The 20,592-nt window shown below is 57.1% G+C and overlaps 3 protein-coding genes across 5 annotated transcripts in view; 2 read left to right on the forward strand and 1 right to left on the reverse strand.

The window, feature by feature from the left end:
- The window catches only part of ANK1 (ankyrin 1), a 69,963-nt gene extending 66,131 nt beyond the window's left edge, over positions 1-3,832 (forward strand). For all 3 annotated transcript variants that reach the window (XM_066567426.1, XM_066567427.1, XM_066567428.1), the window contains one exon: positions 1,656-3,832. Coding sequence is in view for 1 of the 3 variants with exons in the window: in XM_066567428.1 (XP_066423525.1) it covers positions 1,656-1,682 (27 nt within the window). In the remaining 2 variants the exon portion in view is untranslated. The remainder of the gene's footprint in view (positions 1-1,655) is intronic.
- Positions 3,833-5,523: 1,691 nt separating this feature from the next.
- NKX6-3 (NK6 homeobox 3) lies at positions 5,524-7,568 on the forward strand. Its single transcript, XM_066567453.1, has 3 exons — positions 5,524-5,905; positions 7,100-7,269; positions 7,338-7,568. Exons 1-3 carry the CDS (start codon positions 5,524-5,526, stop codon positions 7,566-7,568), a joined length of 783 nt encoding a protein of 260 aa, XP_066423550.1.
- Positions 7,569-11,326: 3,758 nt separating this feature from the next.
- GPAT4 (glycerol-3-phosphate acyltransferase 4) lies at positions 11,327-20,561 on the reverse strand. Its single transcript, XM_066567374.1, has 13 exons — positions 20,510-20,561; positions 18,128-19,097; positions 15,557-15,626; positions 14,967-15,264; positions 14,808-14,882; positions 14,171-14,260; positions 13,966-14,059; positions 13,403-13,518; positions 13,134-13,189; positions 12,720-12,805; positions 12,397-12,525; positions 12,241-12,320; positions 11,327-11,688 (listed from the first exon to the last, which is right to left on the reverse strand). Exons 2-13 carry the CDS (start codon positions 18,290-18,292, stop codon positions 11,580-11,582), a joined length of 1,368 nt encoding a protein of 455 aa, XP_066423471.1. The 5' UTR covers positions 18,293-19,097; positions 20,510-20,561; the 3' UTR covers positions 11,327-11,579.
- Between the last annotated feature and the right edge of the window lie 31 nt (positions 20,562-20,592).

The raw sequence follows: 20,592 nt of genomic DNA on the forward strand, positions 1-20,592 counted from the left end.
TGTCCAAGTCACTCCAGGGACTAGATTGCATTTGCATGGGGTCTGAGCAGAACTGCCCCCTCCATGCATGAGCACTGACTGTGCAGCCTTGTGGCAGATGAGACCAGCCCTTGGAGCTGGTGCCTCGGAGTGCCCCTTCCCAAGGGGGGCAGCTGAGCCCTGGCAGAGCTGGGGGTGAGATGCAGGGTGGGTTCTGTGGGGCTGTGGCTGCTCCCTGTGCTCACAGCACTGCTGTGGGACATGCAGCTCCTCCCTGTGCTCACAGCACTGCTGTGGGACATGCAGCTGCTCCCTGTGCTCACAGCACTGCTGTGGGACATGCAGCTCCTCCCTGTGCTCACAGCATTGCTGTGGGATGTGCAGCTCCTCCCTGTGCTCACAGCACTGCTGTGGGACATGCAGCTCCTCCCTGTGCTCACAGCACTGCTGTGGGATGTGCAGCTCCTCCCTGTGCTCACAGCACTGCTGTGGGACGTGCAGCTCCTCCCTGTGCTCACAGCACTGCTGTGGGACATGCAGCTCCTCCCTGTGCTCACAGCACTGCTGTGGGACATGCAGCTCCTCCCTGTGCTCACAGCACTGCTGTGGGATGTGCAGCTCCTCCCTGTGCTCACAGCACTGCTGTGGGACTTGCAGCTGCTGCCTCTGCCAGCCATGCAGAGGAAAGCACTGAGTCTGCTGAAGGCAGGATGGGGCAGGCCTTGGCAGGGTGCTGCAGGAGTGGCAAGTGCAGGAACGTGACACCTGTAGGGGCTGACAACAGGGCACCCACCTTTGACAGAGGACATTTCTTCCATTGATCCTCACTGAGCTCAGAATGACCCCTGAAGCCTTGTGCATTCCCTGATGCCCCTGTGGAGTGGGACTAGGCCAGGTTGAAGGCAGGGTGCTTGGCACAGCACATTTGAGCCGAGCTGCACCATTTTTCTCTGCATACTCACTGCTGGGCTGGCAGTGCAGCACTGGGGGAAGCTGTTGCATGGTGCTCCCCAGCTGCCCTGCCCTGCATCCTGGCAGGAGTGGGGGCAGTTGGTCCTCTGGCCTCTATTTGTACATGCACGACTGGCTCTGTCCTCCCTCTCCCTTCTCTCTCCACTCTCTTAGTGAGCTCTCTGTGGGTGTATGAAAGTCAAGAGCCTTATGCTTGTTCATGCAGGCTCTGTCCCCCCTGCCTGCCCCACTCCCCAGACACTCCCTGGCTCTGCTGCCTCTGGGGCACCGCTCCTGTCTCTTTGCTTTTGCAGTTTTCCACTGTGTGAAAGTGGCCCTGGGTGTGCCCTGGGGAAGGTCTTCCTCACTGCTGGGAGAGTGGGGTGTACCTGAAGGCTCAGGGCTGGCCTCCTCCATCCCAGGTCCTAGAGCAGCCCTCCCAGCTCCCTCCCAGTGCCACGCTGGTGCAGCTCAGCTGCTGCTTGCTGCTCTGAGCAGATGGGGCAGCACCATCAGTGCCACCCAGGTCACTGATCCTGGCTCCAGGCCTGCCACTTAATGGTGCTCTGTCACTGTCTGACAACCCCCCAAAACTTGTCTTGTGGTTGCATGGGTGCATGTGGGACAAGCACAGTGTACAGAAGGGGCTTCCCAGCCCTCACCATTAACCCTGGATGTGCCACCACGGATCCCTGGTAACCCCATTTCTGTGTCTCTCTCTCCAGGATCACACCTCAACACCAAACCACTGAACTTCACCCACGTTCTGACACATACCTGAGGAGAGAGGAGAGGAGAGCAGAGAGTGGAGGGGAGCAGGGCTGGCTGTACATGTTTCTATAGGCTAATGGCATGATTCCTGTATGAGATATACTTACCCTCCTATCCGCATGACTGACTGACTGCAAGACGCATGAGCTACAGTACTTCAAACAGATGAGGGGCCTCCATCCTTGCCCCAGAGACAGCACCACACACCAGGGGCGTGCTCTCAGCTCCCTGGGGAGGCAAGAGCTGGAGCAGAAGAAAAGGAGAGGGAAGGAGATTGCACCTCCATGTGTAGATGCATCCCCAGGTGTGAGCTCCAGCTGCAGGAGGAAAGCTGGGACAGCATGGCCCAGCTCAGCGTGGAAGGAGAGGTGCTTGGCCCCCCCTGCAAATGCCTGTGCTGCCTCTGCTGGACTTGCTTCTCATCCCTCCCTGTGAGTGTTGGGCTTTGGGGAGGGCAGCAGTGGCCGGAGGGTGCAAGGGGAGGCCGCAGGGAGCACGGCTGCCCTGGGCAGAGGGGCTGGTGCAGGGCTGCCCTTCCTCTCCCCAGCACGTGCAAAGTCTCCCATCAGGGCAGAGCACTGAGCTCGTTGCTTCTGTTGAAAGTGTAAACTGTACAGCAATCAGCCTTGTGTATATGAACCAATAAATACTATGCAAACCCCTAGGGACACTCTAGCAGTATGTACAAAGCACTGACAGCTCTGCTCTCATATACCTCTTCAGGCTGCAGGGTGGGCAAAGCCTTTGGAATACGTGACCAGGAAGGCTGTAGGAGCGAGAGGGCAGCAGCCCTGCCCCTGTCCTGTGCCCCTCTGCCTGAGCCTGGCCCCTTCCTGGCCTGAAGAGGGGGGGACTAGAGGTGCAGTCCCAGGCTCCAGCCCCAGTTCGTGCTGGCTCCAGCTGGGTTGAAGCTGTAGAGCTGCGCTGAGGTGCTCGGGGCCCAGGGAGGATTGTGCAGAGAGAGAGAGCAGGAGGTGCTTGTGCCACAACGTGGGGTTGTGCCTAGCTCTACTCAGCACAATATCTGCTCAGGAGATGAGCCAGGAGCTAGCAATAGCCAGCAGCTGTGCAATATGCACCCCAGGCAAGGGCTTTGCAGGGACCCTGGCCTCCCTGCAAGGGGGTGAACAGCCCTGGATTCTGACTCTCCCGGGACCAAACCCAGAGCCACGGGAGCTGCTGCTGCCCCGGTGGCTGCGTTTTCTCCAGGTGGAATCTGCCTGAGCCCTGGGCGCTGGGGCAGCCTCCAGGCTGCTCTAGCAGCAGGAGAGCTGTGCTGGGCAGAGCTGCCCAGACAGCTCAGAGCTGGGCAGGACATTGACCCTGTTGTAATACTTGAGCCCAGGAGAGCAGGGAGAAGGTAGTGGCACTTGGTCCCAGGTCCCTGACCCTGTCTTTACCCAGCTGATGTGGGGACCTGGCCCTTTGTAGCACAGTGATGTGGGGACCCCCTGCTCTTTCTCCTGGAAGTGGCCACGGCCCTGCTTTGCAGAGTCTGAGATTGTTCTCTGTGGCCAGGTGCAGAACAAGCGCCCCTCCAGCTTCAGGCTCCGTGCTGGTGGCCTTGGCAGGGCAGCCCTGCCTTTCAGTGGGTGCACATCTGCTGGGAGAGCCCCTGGCTGCCCTGAAAGCCTCGCTGCAGCGAAGCCACTGACCCAGCTTAGCCTCGGAGAGCAAAGCAGTCCCCTCCCCGCCCCAAAGCTGAGCCATACAGGCACAGACTCTCCATCCATCACCCTTGCTGCGTACAATAACCTCCCTAGACCCACTGCAACAGCTGACTCCGTAGCATCACCCTAGAGTTGTGTGTGGGTCCAGTGCTTTGGCCTTGTGTATGCCGTAGGGAATGTGCTGTGCTGCAACCGTGCCAGGCACCTGCAGTGACATTGCTTTGCGCTCAGATTGCTTGTAGGGCTGGTAGGGGGAGGCTGCACCCGACATTGAGCCTAGAGAATGCTGCAGTCTGCACACTAGAAGCTTTTTAGAAGTTTTAAAGATTACTTTTATTTTCTTTTTTTAATTGTTATGGAAACAAGCCTTTTGGATCTCCCTGTCTTAGGCCCCTGATGTATAGATCATTTCCCTGTACACCAGCTATCAGAATATGAATTAATAAATAAATCAACACAAACAGTGTCTCGTCTCTGCTTTTCCAAAGGTGGGGATGATGGAGAGCCCGGGGCCGGGTCCCCTCTTGCCGGGAGGGCGGGGGCGGCCGCATCTCTGCCGTTCCTGGAGCAGCTGAAGGGAGCAGGAGCCCCCGAGGGGCTGCGCCGGCCTCTCCCAGGGTGGGCGAGCAGGGAAGCGTCCGCGCCACCCCGGCGGGGGCTGGCCCGGGGGCCGCGGCGCTGCTGAGACCGCACCGGAGAGCAGCGGCCCGCCCGGCGCTGTCCAGGGTCCGCGCCGCCCCGCGCTCCGGTCCTGTATGCCACCCATCCCTTCCCATCCCAACCCATTCCGTGTCCTGACCCGTCCCGTCCCATCCCGACCCATTCCCGTGTCCTGACCCGTCCCGTCCCATCCCAACCCATTCCGTGTCCTGACCCGTCCCGTCCCATCCCGACCCATTCCCGTGTCCTGTCCTGTCCTGTCCCGTCTGTCCCGACCCGTTCCTTCCCATCCCATCCACCCCGACCCATTCCAGTGTCCTGCTCCGTCCCGTCCCATCCCATCCCGTCCCATCCCACGTATCCCAACCCATTCCCCCTATCCCGACCCATTCCCGTGTCGTGTCATGTCCTGTCCCGTCCCATCCCATCCATCCCGACCTATTTCCGAGTCATGTTGTGCTCTGTGTCCCATGTCCTGTGTCCCGTGTCCCGTGTCCTGTCCCGTCCCATCCCATCCTGACCCATTCCATGCCATCCCAACCCATCCCGACCCATTCCGACCCATTCCCATGTTCTGTCCTGTCCCATCCCATCCCATCCCATGGATCCCATCCCATCCCATCCCATCCCATCCCATCCCATCCCGACCCATTCCCGTGTCCTGTGTCCCATATCCCGTGTCCCATATCCTGTGTCCCATATCCCGTGTCCCATATCCCGTGTCCCGTGTCCCATATCCCATATCCCGTGTCCCATATCCCATGTCCCATATCCCGTGTCCTGCATCCCATATCCCGTGTCCCATATCCCGTGTCCCGTGTACCATATCCCGTGTCCCATGTCCCGTGTCCGTGTCCCGTGTCCCGTGTCCCGTGTCCCATATCTCGTGTCCCGTGTCCCGTGTCCCGTGTCCCGTGTCCCATATCCCATATCCCGTGTCCCGTGTCCCGTGTCCCGTGTCCCGTGTCCGTGTCCCGTGTCCCATATCCCATATCTCGTGTCCCGTGTCCCGTGTCCCGTGTCCCGTGTCCGTGTCCCGTGTCCCATATCCCATATCCCATATCCCATATCCCGTGTCCCGTGTCCCGTGTCCCGTGTCCCGTGTCCCGTCCCCGCCGCCGCCGCTGTTCAAAGCCCCATTTGTCTGGCCCGCACCAATCAGACGCTGCCGCCCAGGCTCAGCCAATGGGAGGCGCGGCCGCCGAGTCCTGGCCAATGGGCGCGCCGCCCGCAGCCGCGCGGCCAATGGGAGCGCGTTATTCTAATGGACCCCGTCTTTATCAGAGAAATGTTGGCGCTGCCCGAGCCCAAGTTGAGGGGCCGGGGCCGGAGCCCCCCGAGGTCACCGGGAGCATCCCGGGACCGCCGTGCCAGCCTCACCCCCGGCCAGCGCGGACCCCGGGGCTCTGCACAGCCCCCGGGCCGACGGTAATGGGCCAGCCGTCGCACCTCCGGGCTTGCGGGCTCTGAGTGCCGCCTCGGTGCTGGAGCCATGGATGCCAACCTGCCGGGCACCTTTCTGCTCAACGGCCCCTCGCTGGGCCCCTTCCCCGAGGCCAAGGCGCCCGTTTGCCAGTATTCAGTGCAGAGCTCCTTCTACAAGCTGGGACCCCCCGGGCTGGGTGCCCAGCTGGCTGCTGGCACTCCCCACGGCATCTCCGACATCCTCGGCCGGCCCGCGGCGGCACCGAACGGCAGCATCCTCCCCGGTTACCCGCACGCGGGCGGATTTAACGGACTGAGCTCGCCGGGCGTCTATTACGGGCCCCAGGTGGGCGCCCTCCCCAAGGCCGGTGGCGAGTACCTGCCGCGGGGCCGGAGCTGCTGGGCGGAGGCGGCCCCGGAGTGGCGGGCGGGCCGGCAGTGCGGCGGCCGTAAGTACGGGGGGCTCGGAGCGGCTGCTGCGGGCCGGGTGGGTGAGTGGGGATGGGCGCCGTGAGGCTACAAACGGACCGCAACAGGGCAAGGGCATGGGCCAGGCTGTGTCTGTTCCATTGCCCTGCATGAGGTTGGCCAGCGGGCAGTGGGAAGGAGCCCAGCGCTGGAGCTGCTGGACCTCAAATGGTCACAGAACTTTTTGGCTCTAATGACAAATACTGGCCACTTTCACACAGTGGAAAACTGCAAAAGCAAAGAGACAGGAGCGGTGCCCCAGAGGCAGCAGAGCCAGGGAGTGTCTGGGGAGTGGGGCAGGCAGGGGGGACAGAGCCTGCATGAACAAGCATAAGGCTCTTGACTTTCATACACCCACAGAGAGCTCACTAAGAGAGGGAGGACAGAGCGAGTCGTGCACGTACAACAGAGGCCAGAGGACCAACTGCCCCCACTCCTGCCAGGATTTGTCATTAGAGCCAATTCTTTGCACCCAGGCAGCCACAGCTGGCAAGGACAGGCAGAGTGCTCTGACTCACAAGATCTCCCTGTCTCTCAGGCAGCCTCAATGGGGGTCAGTGCCTGGGTAATTCATGGCAGAGATAGGCAGGACCAGGAGCCCCAGGCTGGCAGCACTGGTGGAGAGCTGTCAGGAGGAATTGCAGGGCATGTTGCTGCTGTCCCACAGGGCAGGTGGGACGGGTGCATCCGCTGTCCCGTGGAAAGCCTCAGGAGGCTGCGAGCAGCTGTTCAGAACCTGCAGCTCTGGTCCCCTTCCCCCCTTTGCAGGTGATGATTTTGGAGCAGATGGGTTAGGCAGCTACGAGCCAATGACCAGCTCTGGCTGTCTTCTGTCCTGCATCCTGCAAGGTGTGGGACATGGGGACACAGTGTTCCCACTGCTGCATGGCTCTGGGGTCAAGCACTGCTGATAGCAACCCTTACCCTCCCAGCAGAACCACTTAGCACTGTCCTTGACCAGGAGGTGCCTATCCCACCTCTGTGGGACCTCCACAGTGGGCAGCTCAGCCCTCCTGGGACAGGGCTGAAGCCCTGAAGCGGGAATAAAGTTTTAATTTGGAGAGGAGCAGGTGTGGAGGGACTCTTTGGTCACTGAGGGCTGGTGAGTGCAGACAGAGCTGTCCAGAGTCGTGGGCTGCCCAGAGCTCACCCTCTTGTCTCTTCCTCTCCCGTAGCCCCTGCTCACTTGGCTGACAGCATCCACAAGAAGAAGCACACGCGCCCAACCTTCACAGGACACCAGATCTTTGCTCTGGAGAAGACGTTTGAGCAGACCAAGTACCTGGCAGGTCCGGAGAGAGCACGGCTGGCCTATTCCCTGGGCATGACCGAGTCCCAGGTGAAGGTGAGTATGGCTTCCTGCGTGGCACGGGGCGTGCAGCGTGCTGGCTGCTAACTGAGCTGGGGCACCAGGTCTGGTTCCAGAACCGACGGACCAAATGGAGGAAGAAGAGTGCCCTGGAGCCCTCCTCATCCTCGCAGCGGGCGGGGGGCTCTGGCGGAGAGCGGGCGGCCTCCGAGACCGAGGACGATGAGTACAACAAACCCCTGGACCCAGACTCGGATGACGAGAAGATCCGGCTGCTGCTGAGGAAGCACCGTGCAGCCTTCTCAATGCTGGGCCTGGGCACTCACAGCGGCTGAGCAGGGGCACAGCCTGCCCCTCTGACCCCCCTGAGCAGCAGAGACCCTGCCTGGCTGCTGGCATGGGCTGGCTGAAGCTGCACGGGGAGCACGGCTCACAGGGCTGGGAGCAGCACTCTGGTAGTGTCAGGTGCAGCTGTGCCATCCTGCACGGCTTTTATTGATGAAATAAAGGTCCCAGTCAAGTCCCAGCACTTGTTTCGTGGGCATGTGGTCCAGGGTGGCCTTGTGAGGCTGGGCTAGAGAAGGGTTGGGGATAGGATGGATGGGGCAGGGTCTGCATGCCAGGCAGGGTGGTGCTGCATGTGGGACAGGAAATGCCCAGAGAAGCAGGGGAGCCCTGGAGATTTTCCCAGGGTTTTCCCTGGTTTGGGTGTGTACCAGCAGCAAGAGCTGCTGGTTCAAAAGTCACTCACTGGGGCCTCTTATTGGAAGCTCTTAGCAGCAAATAAATATCATTTATCTTAACAGTGTGAGTGAGAGCCCATTCACCTGTCGGGGCTGCAGGATTGATGTGCCATCAATAGCCCCAGTGTGTTTGCCTGCCAGCCTGTTGGGTCCCCCCCTGCTCTGTGCTGCACAGGGGGCTGCACACACAGATATTTGTGTGCACCTGGCTCTGCACACCCCCTGTTCTGGCTCACCAGTGGCATGCCAGCTGTGGGTGCCAGCTGTGGGTGCCAGCTGCCCCTACCTGCTCAGGACACCAAAGGAGCTCCAGCTGGCACAGACACAGCGCTGAAGGCTGGGCAAGCTTGGCAGTTGTTCAGCCAAGAGCCAGCTAAGTGCCAGCCAGGTGTGAGCAAACACGTGGGCTGTGTCTTGGAAGGAAATCGATAGCAGATAAGGTGCTGCCGGCCCACCAGGCACTGATAGCAGCATGGCAGAGGCACAGGAAGGGGTTGGAGTGGGGCTGGGGAAGGGCTGCCCCTCCCTGAGGCTGCAGGCAGCACCTGCAATGTGGCTGAGTCCACACTTGGGCCACTGGGACCTTTCAGTGGCCCGGGCACCAGCCGTTTGTGGGGCTGCAGATCATTGCTGTGCAGCCTGCCAAGGCCCACGCTTGGCTTAAAGCCCTCTTGAATCTCTCACTGGGCTCTGGGCACTTTGCAAGGACACCTGAGTGCTTGGTGCCACTTTTCCAGAGCTTAGGGGACTGCTGTCCCTGCACAGGTCCCTGTCCAGCCCCTGCAGGGAGCACGGGGTTTGTAGTGCTCCCCTCTCAGCCATGCAGCCCCTCCATGGGACAGATGCTGGGCCAGGACGGAGCCGATGGAGCCTTTGGGATGGCAGGGATCTCCCAGGGGAGCACGGTGGCAGTGCCACCAGGAGGGACACATCGCTCTGTGGACAGAGCCAGCGCTGGGCAGGAGCAGGTTCCACATGGTGGGAGAAGTGAGGGGCTGCTGGTGGGATATTTTTTTAACATTTTCTAAGCTGCCCAGCTTGGCTGACAATTTTTAATGTACTAACTGCCTGGTCCAGTGAGCTGATTAATTGGTGCTGTGGAGATCAATACAAAACAGAAAATTAAAACAATTTTAAAGTGATTAAGTAGTTTAACACCTGTCTGATGCCACGTCAGGGCTGGGAGACAAATAAAGCAGGTGGCAAAGGGCCTGCTGTAGCCAGGGAGAGTGACAAATGGCTGCTGCAGCCTGGCTGCCCTGTGCATCCCCACATTGAGACAGGACCCCAAAGAGTGCTGATCCAGGCAGGGACCAGCCTGGCAGGCAGGACTGCCCCTTCTCCTTGGGCTGCCCGCTTTGAGCACTCGCTGCTGCAGCAGAGCTGTGCCCCCTCAGTGCTGGGAGAGCCGTCAGCAGCAAGCAGCAGCTCTGCCCAGGCTGGCCCTGGTGCCAGGCAGCCTCAGGCTGCATGGGCAGAGCCAGGAGCCACGCAGGGGGTGCAGCACAAGGCAGGCCAGGCTGGCAGGCAGATGGATGGCAGCTCCGCTTCAATTCCGCATCCCTTTTCTCCCAGACAAACCCCGTCGGATTTTCATAAATCAAAGCGCCACACTGTTTAATAAAAATTTATTGACTTACAAGTGATTATTTATCAAAAGGCCATTAATAGCAGCTCCGGGAATGATGTGCTACTGGGTGGTGCGTGGAGACTAATAGCAAATCAATGCCAGCATCCGGGCAGAATGCATATGAGGGCTCCTGGCCCCAGTGGGGTGCACGGCTGCTGCAGCCAGAGCCAGCAGCCCCTACCCCGTGGGCCACACAGTGCTCCCCCCTTGGTTATTTATGGCTTACAAATGAAATGATCGATACTTTTAATCTAGAGCTAAATTTATTAACTTTCTCATCGGAGAGAGACATATTGACTGGGGGCATGGGGTGGGAGAGCCAAGGAAAGATGGATGTGTGCCTCCTAACCTGTCCAGCCAGCTCCTTGCCTGCTGTGGAGTGTCCTGAATGCTGCTGGGGACTGTCCCCAAGCACAGCAGGGTGGCTGGATGTCCTGCAAAGCTGAGGAGGGCTCTGCAGATTGCTGTGGCATCAGGCACAGGGCACCCAGCTGCAGGCAGATTTGTGGGCACCTGCAGCTGGATCCAAGTGCCTGAGGACATGGCAAGGGCTGAGCACCTGAAGGAAACGTCCATGCCACCCCCAGAGAGGAGAGCTCTGGGGACACAGCCTTTGACAGGGCTCAGGAGGGGCTGCTGAACGGGGAGGAGAGCCTGGCAGCAGAGTCCCTGTCCCCAGCAGGTGTGTCCCCAGCTGCAGCCATCCACAGCACACAGTGAGCACAGCACTGCCTCAGCAACCCACAGCTCGCTGCAGCTCCCCCCAGGGCTCCCCACACCACAGCAAGGTGCAGGGCTCTTCATCCAAATGGCCCCTGAGCTGGCAGCCAGAGCAGCAAAGTTCCATCAGGTACATAAAAAAGTTGAAAATTCAGATTTAAGGCCACTTACACAGAGCAGCTGTCCTCACCTGGCATAGCAGATGCCCTTCCCAACAAACACTCAAGGTACAAAGGAGGCACTTGGATAACTGCCTTCTCCAGAGCACTAGGAAATGCAAGCAGGCTTCAGCAGGTAGCAGTGAAACAGCCCTTGCTTGTAAGAGCAGAGAACCCAGTGTAAGTGCTCAGGTTTGTAGGAATGTAAGGAAAATGGGAAAGTACATGGGAGAAATGCTCAAATGCAGGTTGTTTTACCAAATAATTTACATGCAGAGCAAAAAGGGCCACAAGATTTCAGGTCTCGTGTGTGCATGACAAGGTCAGATGCCACTGTTTCCCTCAGGAGACATCTGAAAAGGGATTTGCTGCCCTAGCCATGAAGTCTTGGGCTCTCCTACACACTCCAGGCTCCTACTATAGCACGTTCAGATTCCTCAGGAGCCCCACCTGCCACTCCAGTGACACCTGGCACCCCACAGCCCCAGGGGACAGAGGGAGATTTCCAAGGAGTCTGATCCTTACTGCACCAGGAGCAGTGAAGAGGCTGTTACTGACACTGTAGAAGCAACAGTCTGGGTCAAGCTGACAGGAAGGTGGCAAAAGAAAAAGATTTCTCCTGGAAGTGGATCTGAAAATGGCCTGAGAGGCACATTCTGCTCCTAGGGGGTTTATGCCTCACACATGAGTGGGACAGGCTGATGAGGATTCCCTTGGTTGTCAAAGCAGCCAATTTCAGCACAGCTCAGCAGCTTTTGTGTTGTGAGAGACTTGTGACTGACACACATACACATCACACCAGTCCTTCCCTGGGGCTGGACACACCAGATGGAAGCACAGGACACCATAAGAGTTTCATTTAATACTGCCCCTGCAAGGGGCTTCACTGTAACAGTAACAAGAAGGCATCTTTGCCATGAGCTGCCAAAGGCCTAGAGACTCCAGGCAGCAATAGTGCTCCTCAAAACAACAGCCAGAGGATGAAAAAGCCAGTCCCAGCAGCTCTGGAGTAGCCCAAGTCCAAAGATTGAGAGGTGCTCCAGACAAGCCCTGGCTGGTGCTGGAGGCAGGGTGGCAGTGCTGGAGGCAGCGCACTCAGGAGCGGCTCCGGTCTTCATGGCTGCCTACAATCATTTTGCTGTAGAGTTTCTGTTGCTCCTCCTTGAAAGCATCTTTCACCTTCTCCCTTTTCAGTCCTCCATCCCTGGGGAGAGAGTCAAATCAGAGAGGCTGCAGGCAGGCAGCATCTTCATCTGGGAGTGTTCAGGGCAAGTCCGAATTCCAGCTGCCCTGGTGGCACACCTGTCCCCAAAGAGCATCACTTTCTCACCTGGTTCTGCCAGGAGCTGCCCCCATGGCCCTGCACTGTGCTCAAAATAGCAACTCTGCCAGAAACATGAGCTACTCTAGCAGAGCTACAGGAGACTGCCTGCCTGCCTCCTGAGCTCTGAGACCTCAGGGCCTAGGAAAGCAAGTTCCCAAGCTGGACACACCTTGCTGAGTAGGAACAAGTCAAACCCAGGGCATCCCAATGAAAGCTACAATCAGAGAATGAAGCTCTGATGCCCAGCACACAGAAGCAGCAAAGACTTTGGTCCCTGCCACAGAAGGATATTCCTCCAGAAGCCTGCTCTACCCTAAGCAAGGGGGTAGAACTCTACCCTAAGCAAGAAACAAAAGGAGCTCTACAGCCCATGAGCACATCCCAGGACAAGGAACTCTGGCACCAGGAAGAGAAAAGCCTGCTTGGACTCACCAGAGCAGATCCACAAGGCCCCCCTGCCTGGCAATGGCTGACTTCACTCGATTGGCAAACTGCACTGCGTCCTCTTCAGGCTGTGGCAAAACAAGAGTGTTCAGCAGGAGCAAAGGGCACAGGAGCACAGTGATCAGACAGGCTGGTTCACCTTACCTGCCTGGTCATTGGGGGCAAGTACCAGACACTGCAGACAATGGCCCAGCTGGTCATCATCCTCAGGAGGTAGGTCACCATGCCATACTTGCTGCTGTTCCAAAAGGCATCTCCAAACTGGGGGTCATACTACAAAGGCAGAAGAGTTCATGAAGTCAGGCAGGGGCTGCACCCTCTCTGAGGCTCCAACTTCCACCCCAAACTGAGCTAAACTCAGCTCACTACATGGAATGACCTCAGCTTTCCTGTGCCCTCAGACCAGGCTGGGCTGGGCTGCCAAGACAGAGATACAGAGGGACAGACAGACTTGTGCCTTGTCATACCTTGATGGCTACAGGGTAAACTGTAGCTCCAATTTCGAAGCTCCCCTTTTTGAACATCATCACAGATGTGTTGTTGATGCATGTTCCTGTAAGAGACAAGCACAATCTTAACTTTCCTCTGCAAGTCAGCTCAGAAGTCTAAGCTACAGGCTTAAGGGCAGGGTAACAGGAACCCAGCAACTCTCCCCTAGCTCTCCATCCAAGCCCTGCTCTCTGTGTGCACAGAAAGGGTCACTGGGACATCATGTGTGTCTCCTGCACTCTGGGCTCACTCAGCTCTAAAGACACAATGTCCCTCTTGTTTCAGTGGAGGGGCTCAAGCCCTTGGCTGTGTAAGAAGGAAAGGGACAGAGATGTGGTGCTATCTCAAGGTGCCTTCTCCACCTGGTGCTTTTCTGGCCTTGTTGCACTCACCTTCTGGAAAAATAAGAATGGGCAGTTTGCTTTTGTCCTGGACATGTTCTGTGAGCCTAAAGAGAAGTGTCAAAAATTAGCAGAAGGGACAGATGCTCTCAGTAGCAATCCACAGAGCACAATAATCCATACCCTGCAGTCACCAGGGACTATCAAAGGGGCACAATCTCCCAGCACTTATGAGGCCTCACCCAAGGGAGGTGAGCAGCCCTGGAGTTCCCCCAGCCCTCAGAGCCACCCCTGCAGGCAGCTGTCACACACTGTCACACCTTCTGGCGACGAGGTGACGATCCTTGACCTCGGAGCGTTCGAACCAGACATGGGGACAGGCTTTCACCATGGCCCTCTGGATCACACCCATGAGCCCTCCATGGATCTGACCCACCTGACCAGGGCAAGAAGACACAAGTTACAAGACCTGGGCACACATGGAAGTCAAGGCTGCATTCACAGCCAAACTGAGGTTTATCTTCCTGCCTCTATCCTGGAAAGGCTAAGAGGAAAAGTCCCAGGCTGTGATCTGAAAGACAGATACAGCAAACCCCAAGTGCTTTCCCCATGGCAGGAGGTCCAGCTGGGGAAGCACTTTGCTCTTCCAGCAACAGCAAAGCCTAGAGCTCTTCTTGCAAAGCTGCACCCACAGAGCTCTGGTGCTTCGAGCTCCAGGCCGAGCTTTGCACACCACAGACAACAGAGTCTGACAGTGCCCCACCATGTCATGCAGGGTCAAGTAGTTCTACATGCTCCAAAGACTCTTGCTGCCCACTTCCTGCCCCATAACAAGCTCTGCTGCTCCCTCCATGCAGGTGGCCAGGCAGAGCTGATACCTTACCATGGCATAGTAGCCATCACTGGCCAGGATGATCACATCAATGGGGGAGGTGTGATTGGCCACACAGATGCCTCCATTTCGGGGTCTGTTTTCTCTACAAAACAAAGGCAGAAGTGAAGAAAGAGGGAAGGAAGCATGAGAGCTCCATAATGGCCAGCATGGAGCACCCCCTGGGCAGGGACAGCCTGGAGCAGACAGGCCTTACCTGTCGTGGTAGGTGATGATGGCTGTGAGGGCACGCACACAGATCCGGTAGCACATCAGGTGCACGTGTTTGCTCAGGAAGTCCTTACACCTGCAGCCCAGGACAGAGACCATCACTCCCATTATATATATTATATATATGTGATATATATTGTACATACTACAATATCCCCTGTAACAGTGCCACAGTGAAATCCCACTCCCCAGTCCTACAATATCCCCTGTAACAGTGCCACAGTGAAATCCCACTCCCCAGTCCTACAATATCCCCTGTAACAGTGCCACTCAGCCCAGTGAAATCCAGCCAAGCCTTCACATCTCTCCTACAGAAACACAGCATGTCCTGAGCTTTGCTGTCAGCTTATGATCACTCATTCTTAACTCATGAGAATAAATTTTTGGCCTTTTCTCTTTTCTGTTATTGCTCCTTTAAGAGGCCAGGGCTGAGCGCTCTGCCACAGGCTTAGTGCTCACATCTAAGCCCCTTGTTGAAAATTACAGGGTGCCCATTCCTGAGAGACCACCTGCTCTGCCTGCAGGTGGTAGAACAGAAAGCTTTGTAGGGAAATTTCAGGATTATAAAGTCTCAAACTGCACGGAGCGCTCCCCATCTGCTTCTCCCTCAAAGATGCACTCACCTTCCATTTGGCAAATATCCCACCACTGTGGTACCAGTCACCAACAAGCTGATGCCAGTAAATGCCAGTGCTATCCTGCAGAAAGAGGGAAACCACATGCTAGAAAAAACCAGGCCACCAGCACCTTCTTGGCAGGCAGGTGCCAGGAGCAGGAGTCACCTGAGGGGCAGAAGGAAGCAGTAGCGGATGAGCACACCGAGCCCCCAGAGCACAGTGAGGCGCAGGCTGATGTACTGGAAGTTGTAATTGGTCCTGCTGAGCAGGTTCCAGGACTCCAGCTCTTCAGCTGAGAATCTCTTGGTCACTTCATCATCCATGATGGTCTCGATGCCTTTGCGGCAGAAATAGAAAATATCTGAGAGCTCAAACTCAGGGGTGTCCAGGGCTTTGCCGCTGCCGCTGCGGCGCAGCTCCTTGATCTCCTCCTCCAGGGACGTTGGCTCCTTTGCAATGATGCCTGCAACACACCACAGGCAGCTCTCAGCAAACTGGGACTTGCCCACTCAAAGGGAGACAAAAGTCAAGGTCCTCCCTCAACCACCCTCCTCAAAGTCCCCTTCCCTTCTCAGTGCAGACAGGCAAAAACCTCCCCACTCCCAGGGTGCTTCCTGCCCTCCCTCACGAAACAGAGCTCCCTCCTACATGGAAAAGACTTCCCAGCAGACCTCAGCTGCTCAGAGACACCACATTCACCCTACCTCCCCACAAGAATTTTGAACTCCATGTCCCCATGCAGGGCAGGATCTCACCATTGACATAGGGCTTGTACAACGGATGGTTCTTCTCCTTGGCACCACGCTCTATTCTCAGTGTTGCCCACTGCAAGACAGACAGGACAACCAAGATTGGCAAGTAACCCCACACTACTGCCCATTTCAGAGCTGACTTTCAGGCAGGACCATAGTGCAGGGGAGAAGATGGGGCTGAAGTAGGAGGCTTCCATACAAAACAGCAAGAGTGAGTGATGAACTCAACTGAGCTGAGGTGGAAGCAGAGGCTGGCCTGGGAGTGCCAGAGGGAAGAAGAGTGCTCAGTGCTGAGATGGCACAGCAAGGTTTTCTGCAGTTCCTGTGACCTCTCAGCTCTGCTGCACCTTGCACGTGGTTGCCACTGCACAGCTGCTGTCTGAGCTGTGCAGCCTGCTGGGGTGTCTGCAGCACAGTGCAGGAAGCTGGTCAGGGCACCAGTGCTACTCTTCAACCCTTGTTTCTTCCAAATTCAAAGCAGAGACTGTGTTTTCAGGCTGCTGCTGACACATCAGGCTGATGATGGGATGGGATCCTTTCCCCTCTGATTCAGCTGATGGCTGCTGCTGCTTCTCAGCTCAGCAATCTGCCCAAAACAGCAGCAGCAAGCACCCTCAGACAGCTGGTTGCCAAATCCTGTGCCAGGACTACTTGTTCTATCAGCTAATTTTCAAGGGCACCAGCACAAACTGCAGGCTGTATTTCTGTGCAGTATTCCTGCCTGCCCTCCAAATAACCTTCACAGCCTGTAATTCACATAGGTCTGGAAGGAGAAGCTTCAGAAGAAGAAGGACTGGTGTACAGTCTGCTCCCCTGTGTGGAGGGGAAGCTGCTGTGAACTCTGGCATCCCAATCTCAGCCCATTCCAGCAGCAGATCAGGAGGCAGCAATGAGGGAATGCTGACTGCATACAGAGAGTCCTGCTCACCTTGCAGCTGCCTCTGCCAGCAGCCACACTTCAGCATTGCACAAGATTGCCTGGATGCTGCCAGCCCAGAAGTCAGGAGTTAAGCAGCCTATGGAGAAGGCAGTGCTTGCAAGGCCAGCACATCTCCATCCTGACTGTGGCAGCAGCAAACCCAGGCTCCCACCTGAGAGCCACCAGACAGGTGCCCTCCCTCCCACCAACACAGGAGTGCTGCTGCCAGCCAGGCCTCACAGCTCTGGCTGTGTCCCACAGGCTGCCAGACTCTGCCACGCTCCCAGCTCCTGCCCCTCTGGGTTCCCAACACTGGCCTTGAGTGCTGGGAAATAGCCCCCCAAAATACAGTTCTGAATGGTCAAACTTAATGAGTGAATTTTCCACCAAATCAGTGACCAGTTGTGCATGAGTGCTCCTCTATCCAACCACTAAGATCCTTTAATAAAACTGGAATAGACTTCCCAGTCTTTTCAGAAAAATAGCTTCAAACACCAATATAGGTGTTGAGAGTAAATGTTCCTGAATTGAAGGAAGAGGGGAAAAAAAAAAGAAAACATTGTGAAAAGTTCTATTTAAAACTTTTTTCTCTGCCAGCTTCAGTCAGTAAATTTGTAGTCAAGTCTTCCAATATCTGTGTTAATGAAGCCCCTCACAAAGCCCAGGGTCTTCCCATTTATACCTCAGGCTTTTGGGAGGACTCAAGAGTTTAAAGAGCTGAGCTCCAGGGCTGTCTTGCCAAGCCAGCCAGTACAGGGATACTCTGGGGACAATCATGGTATAATCATATATAATCATGGTATAATCATAATATAATCATGTTCCAACAGCAGTAGCTATACCATACATCCTTTAGCAGCATGAACTCCATATATAAGAGCCTAAAACCTCCCTAGCAAACACTTTGCCTTTAACCTGGGCTGCCAGGATAGGGTGGTATAGGCTTTACCTACTACTCCTAGTAGATAAAAAATTCTGGTCTGGTCAGGAACTTGCTTCAAGAGGTGTTGGCTCAGAGACAGCCTATAAAATTAGTGCACCAAAGGCAGGCAAGGGAACAGCATGACAACAAGCTGGAAAATTCCACTTGGCCTCTCTGTGCCAAGAGGGTGGGCAAGGGCTGCTGGTTGTCCTCCAAGGCAGCAGGTCCAGACAGGGCTCAGGAGGTGACACTCCAGGACAGAAGCATGTGGAGAGCTCTGGGTTCTGGCCACAGACCACTCAGGGCTTGCAGCACAAATGTCCTGCCTTACCTCCTCTGCTCTTGCTTCCTCCAAATGTGACTCAGAGAGGAGCAACATGCTGGCTCTGGTCCCTCCCCATCACAGCTGGCACCACTGCAGCAGCACCCTGCCTTGCCTGGGACACCAAGCCCTCCAAGCTCCCCCTCAGATCCTGCTGACTGCACCTTGCCAGACTATTGCTTTACTTGAAGATTTACTAGATTAATTACAGGGAAAAAACAGCCCACAAACAGAGGTCTCATCAATGGCATTTAGCTGAGATGAGCCAAAGAGGTCAACTGGCAGCAGCACGACATCCACAGCCCTGTATTCCACTCTATCACCCAAAATCCCCTCCTGAGGCAAAAGCCTCTCTTCCATGCTTGGAGAAACCTCTGCAAACACAGAGAACACTCTGAAAACATGACTTACCTGAAAAATCTTTAATAAAGTTTTCATGTAAACTTTGCGGATGCCAAAGGAGACTCCAAAAATTGCTGGCACGATGATGAAAACCAGAAGCAGAGTGAAGAGGACAGTTATGGAAATCCCCAAGAGATTAACCACTAGGCTGTCAAAGGGGAGCAGGAGGAACATGGTGAAGGGCCCAGGCAAGGCTGGTGCCCTGCAGCCAGACAGAAGGGCTGCTCACAGCAATGAACCAATCCTCCTGTTACTCAGCAACAGTGTCACACATGCACCGAGTCTGCAGCGTGCTCAGAGACCCCATTCCAAAGTTCACATCCTTTCGGGGCTCTGAGAGAGGGAATGCAACAGGATCAGAGAGAGCACTTGGGAAAACAAGCCAAGAGTCTGCCAGGAGCTCTGCTGAGTTCAGACGATGCAGGCCAAAGAGCTCAGAGCACACACACACAGGTTTGTCCACAGGCAGGGCAGCAACACGAGTGCAGGAACTGATCCCCTCCCAGGCTGCCACTGAGCAAGTCCTGCTGCGGGGCAGCTTGTGGAGAATCTGGCAGCAGAATCCCCCGGTGGCTGCTGAGAGCATGCAGAGTCTCTTCAGAGGGACAAGGTGGAGTCCATCCCTGAGCCTGCATTGGAGGAGATCGAGGGAGTTGGCACTCACAGGAGCCTACCGTGTGTGGAGCTATTATTGTTCTGGCCACGAGGGCACGCGCACCAGCACGGCCGCTCCTCGCATGACGCCTGGAACAAGTTCAGTTCTGGAGGCCCCTGGCATCCACTCGCGCTGAAGGGTCATTACAGACACCACTGAAAGCTTGTGCTCCTGGAAAGCCTTCAAACAGCACGTTGGCTTCTTGGCAGATGTGGCACTCACATGCCAGCAGCAGCAGCAGAGGAGGAGAGCGACTGGAGTCAGCAGATCGGAGGTGTCAACGCAGGGAGTGTGGCAGAGGCCAGAGGCAGTGGGCTCTGAAACCTGCAAGGCAGTACTTGGGCTGAGGTCACACCGTTCACAGCAGCTCCCCAGACAGCAAGACTGAGACTCTATATCAGCAACTCTGATAGTCTAGCTACTGCCTGTCACTGTCACAGACTGGGGAATCACCTCCTGCTGCCATTCATCCTCTATTTTCATACCATGCACACCTCAGACGGAGCACACTCATCCAGAACCACGCCCACGGCACAGGATGCTGCAATCAGGTCTCGAGTACAGGAAAGGAGTGACAGAAAACCCTTCCTCATGACAAAGACCTTATCATGTCTCTCATTTCAGGGGCATCCGAGAGAAGTGAGGAAGCCAGGTACCCAGATTCCTGGGTAGGCATCATTTCCTCTGCTCCTCTAAGTCTCATGCCCAGTGACAAAGGGCAGATTTACAAACAGTTCAGGACAGGAAGTTAGCCCCTAAGGGGAGAATTACAGCTGATGATTAGTCAAAGAAGAACTTGCTGGGGCACAGGGACCAGTCAAAGGTCACACACCCACAGGGTCAGCGGTGCCTTATGATAAAAAAATGAGTCTGCTCGGGGGAGCCTGCCCTCTGGACATCACCTTCACCAGGCTACAGAGTCTCAACCTGAGGATGGGATTTAACAGGTACCTGACAAGCACACAGGACAAAGGAGAGTGTGTAAAGATCCTCTTCCTCCCCTGTACACAACGTTCCAGCTGCTGGTTAAACACTGCTGTACCAGTAACGCTAAGAATAGTGTTAGTGCTTCACAGTCACACACAGACCGGGCACCGGCAGAGGCAGCTCGTCAGCCACACGTGCCCAAGATGCCACAGCTGCCACCCATCACAAGCAGGACCGGTCACACGGGCCCCTTGAGGCGGCAGCCGCTCCGTGAGGACTCAGCCATGACTCCCCTGCCCCGAGTCACCGGCACGGCAGAGCCCACGTGTGCTGCGGCCCTGCCCGCGGGCTCCCGGCGCCGGCAGCCGCCCCTCCGGCCCCGCCCCGGGGCTGAGGCACGGCCGGGCGGGCCCGGCAGGCACACAGCCCGCAGCCCGCTCCGCCGTGTCGGGGCTGCAGCGATTCACCGCTCGGCAGAGCAGCGGAACGGCCCGCCCGGGGCGGCCGCGGCGAGACCGGGGGCGGCGGAGAGGGTGGATCGCAGCTCTGTTCCCCGGGAGAGCGGCGGATCGCAGCAGGGCTGGGCCCGGCCCTCCCGACGCCCTTCGTCCTCGGTGCGCGCGGGGCGGGGACGCGCGGGGCCGGCGCGGGGGGCACTGCGGCGCGGCCTGAGGGAGGCCGCGCTCCCGGGGATAACGGCGGGCGGCCAGGCCGGGCCGGGCCCTTTCCGCCGGGCCCGTGCGGGGCGGGAAGGGGCGCGGAGGCCGCCGCGGTCGGTCAGTCGCTCACTCACTCCCTCGCTCACTCACCTGCTGCTGCCGCCGCCGCCGCCGCCACCGGGCCCCGCTCCGCCCCGCCACGTGCCGTGCGCGCCCCCGCACCGCGCTGCGTG

This window comes from Molothrus aeneus, chromosome 29 (assembly GCF_037042795.1).
Source record: "Molothrus aeneus isolate 106 chromosome 29, BPBGC_Maene_1.0, whole genome shotgun sequence".
NCBI classification, from domain to species: Eukaryota; Metazoa; Chordata; class Aves; order Passeriformes; family Icteridae; genus Molothrus; species Molothrus aeneus.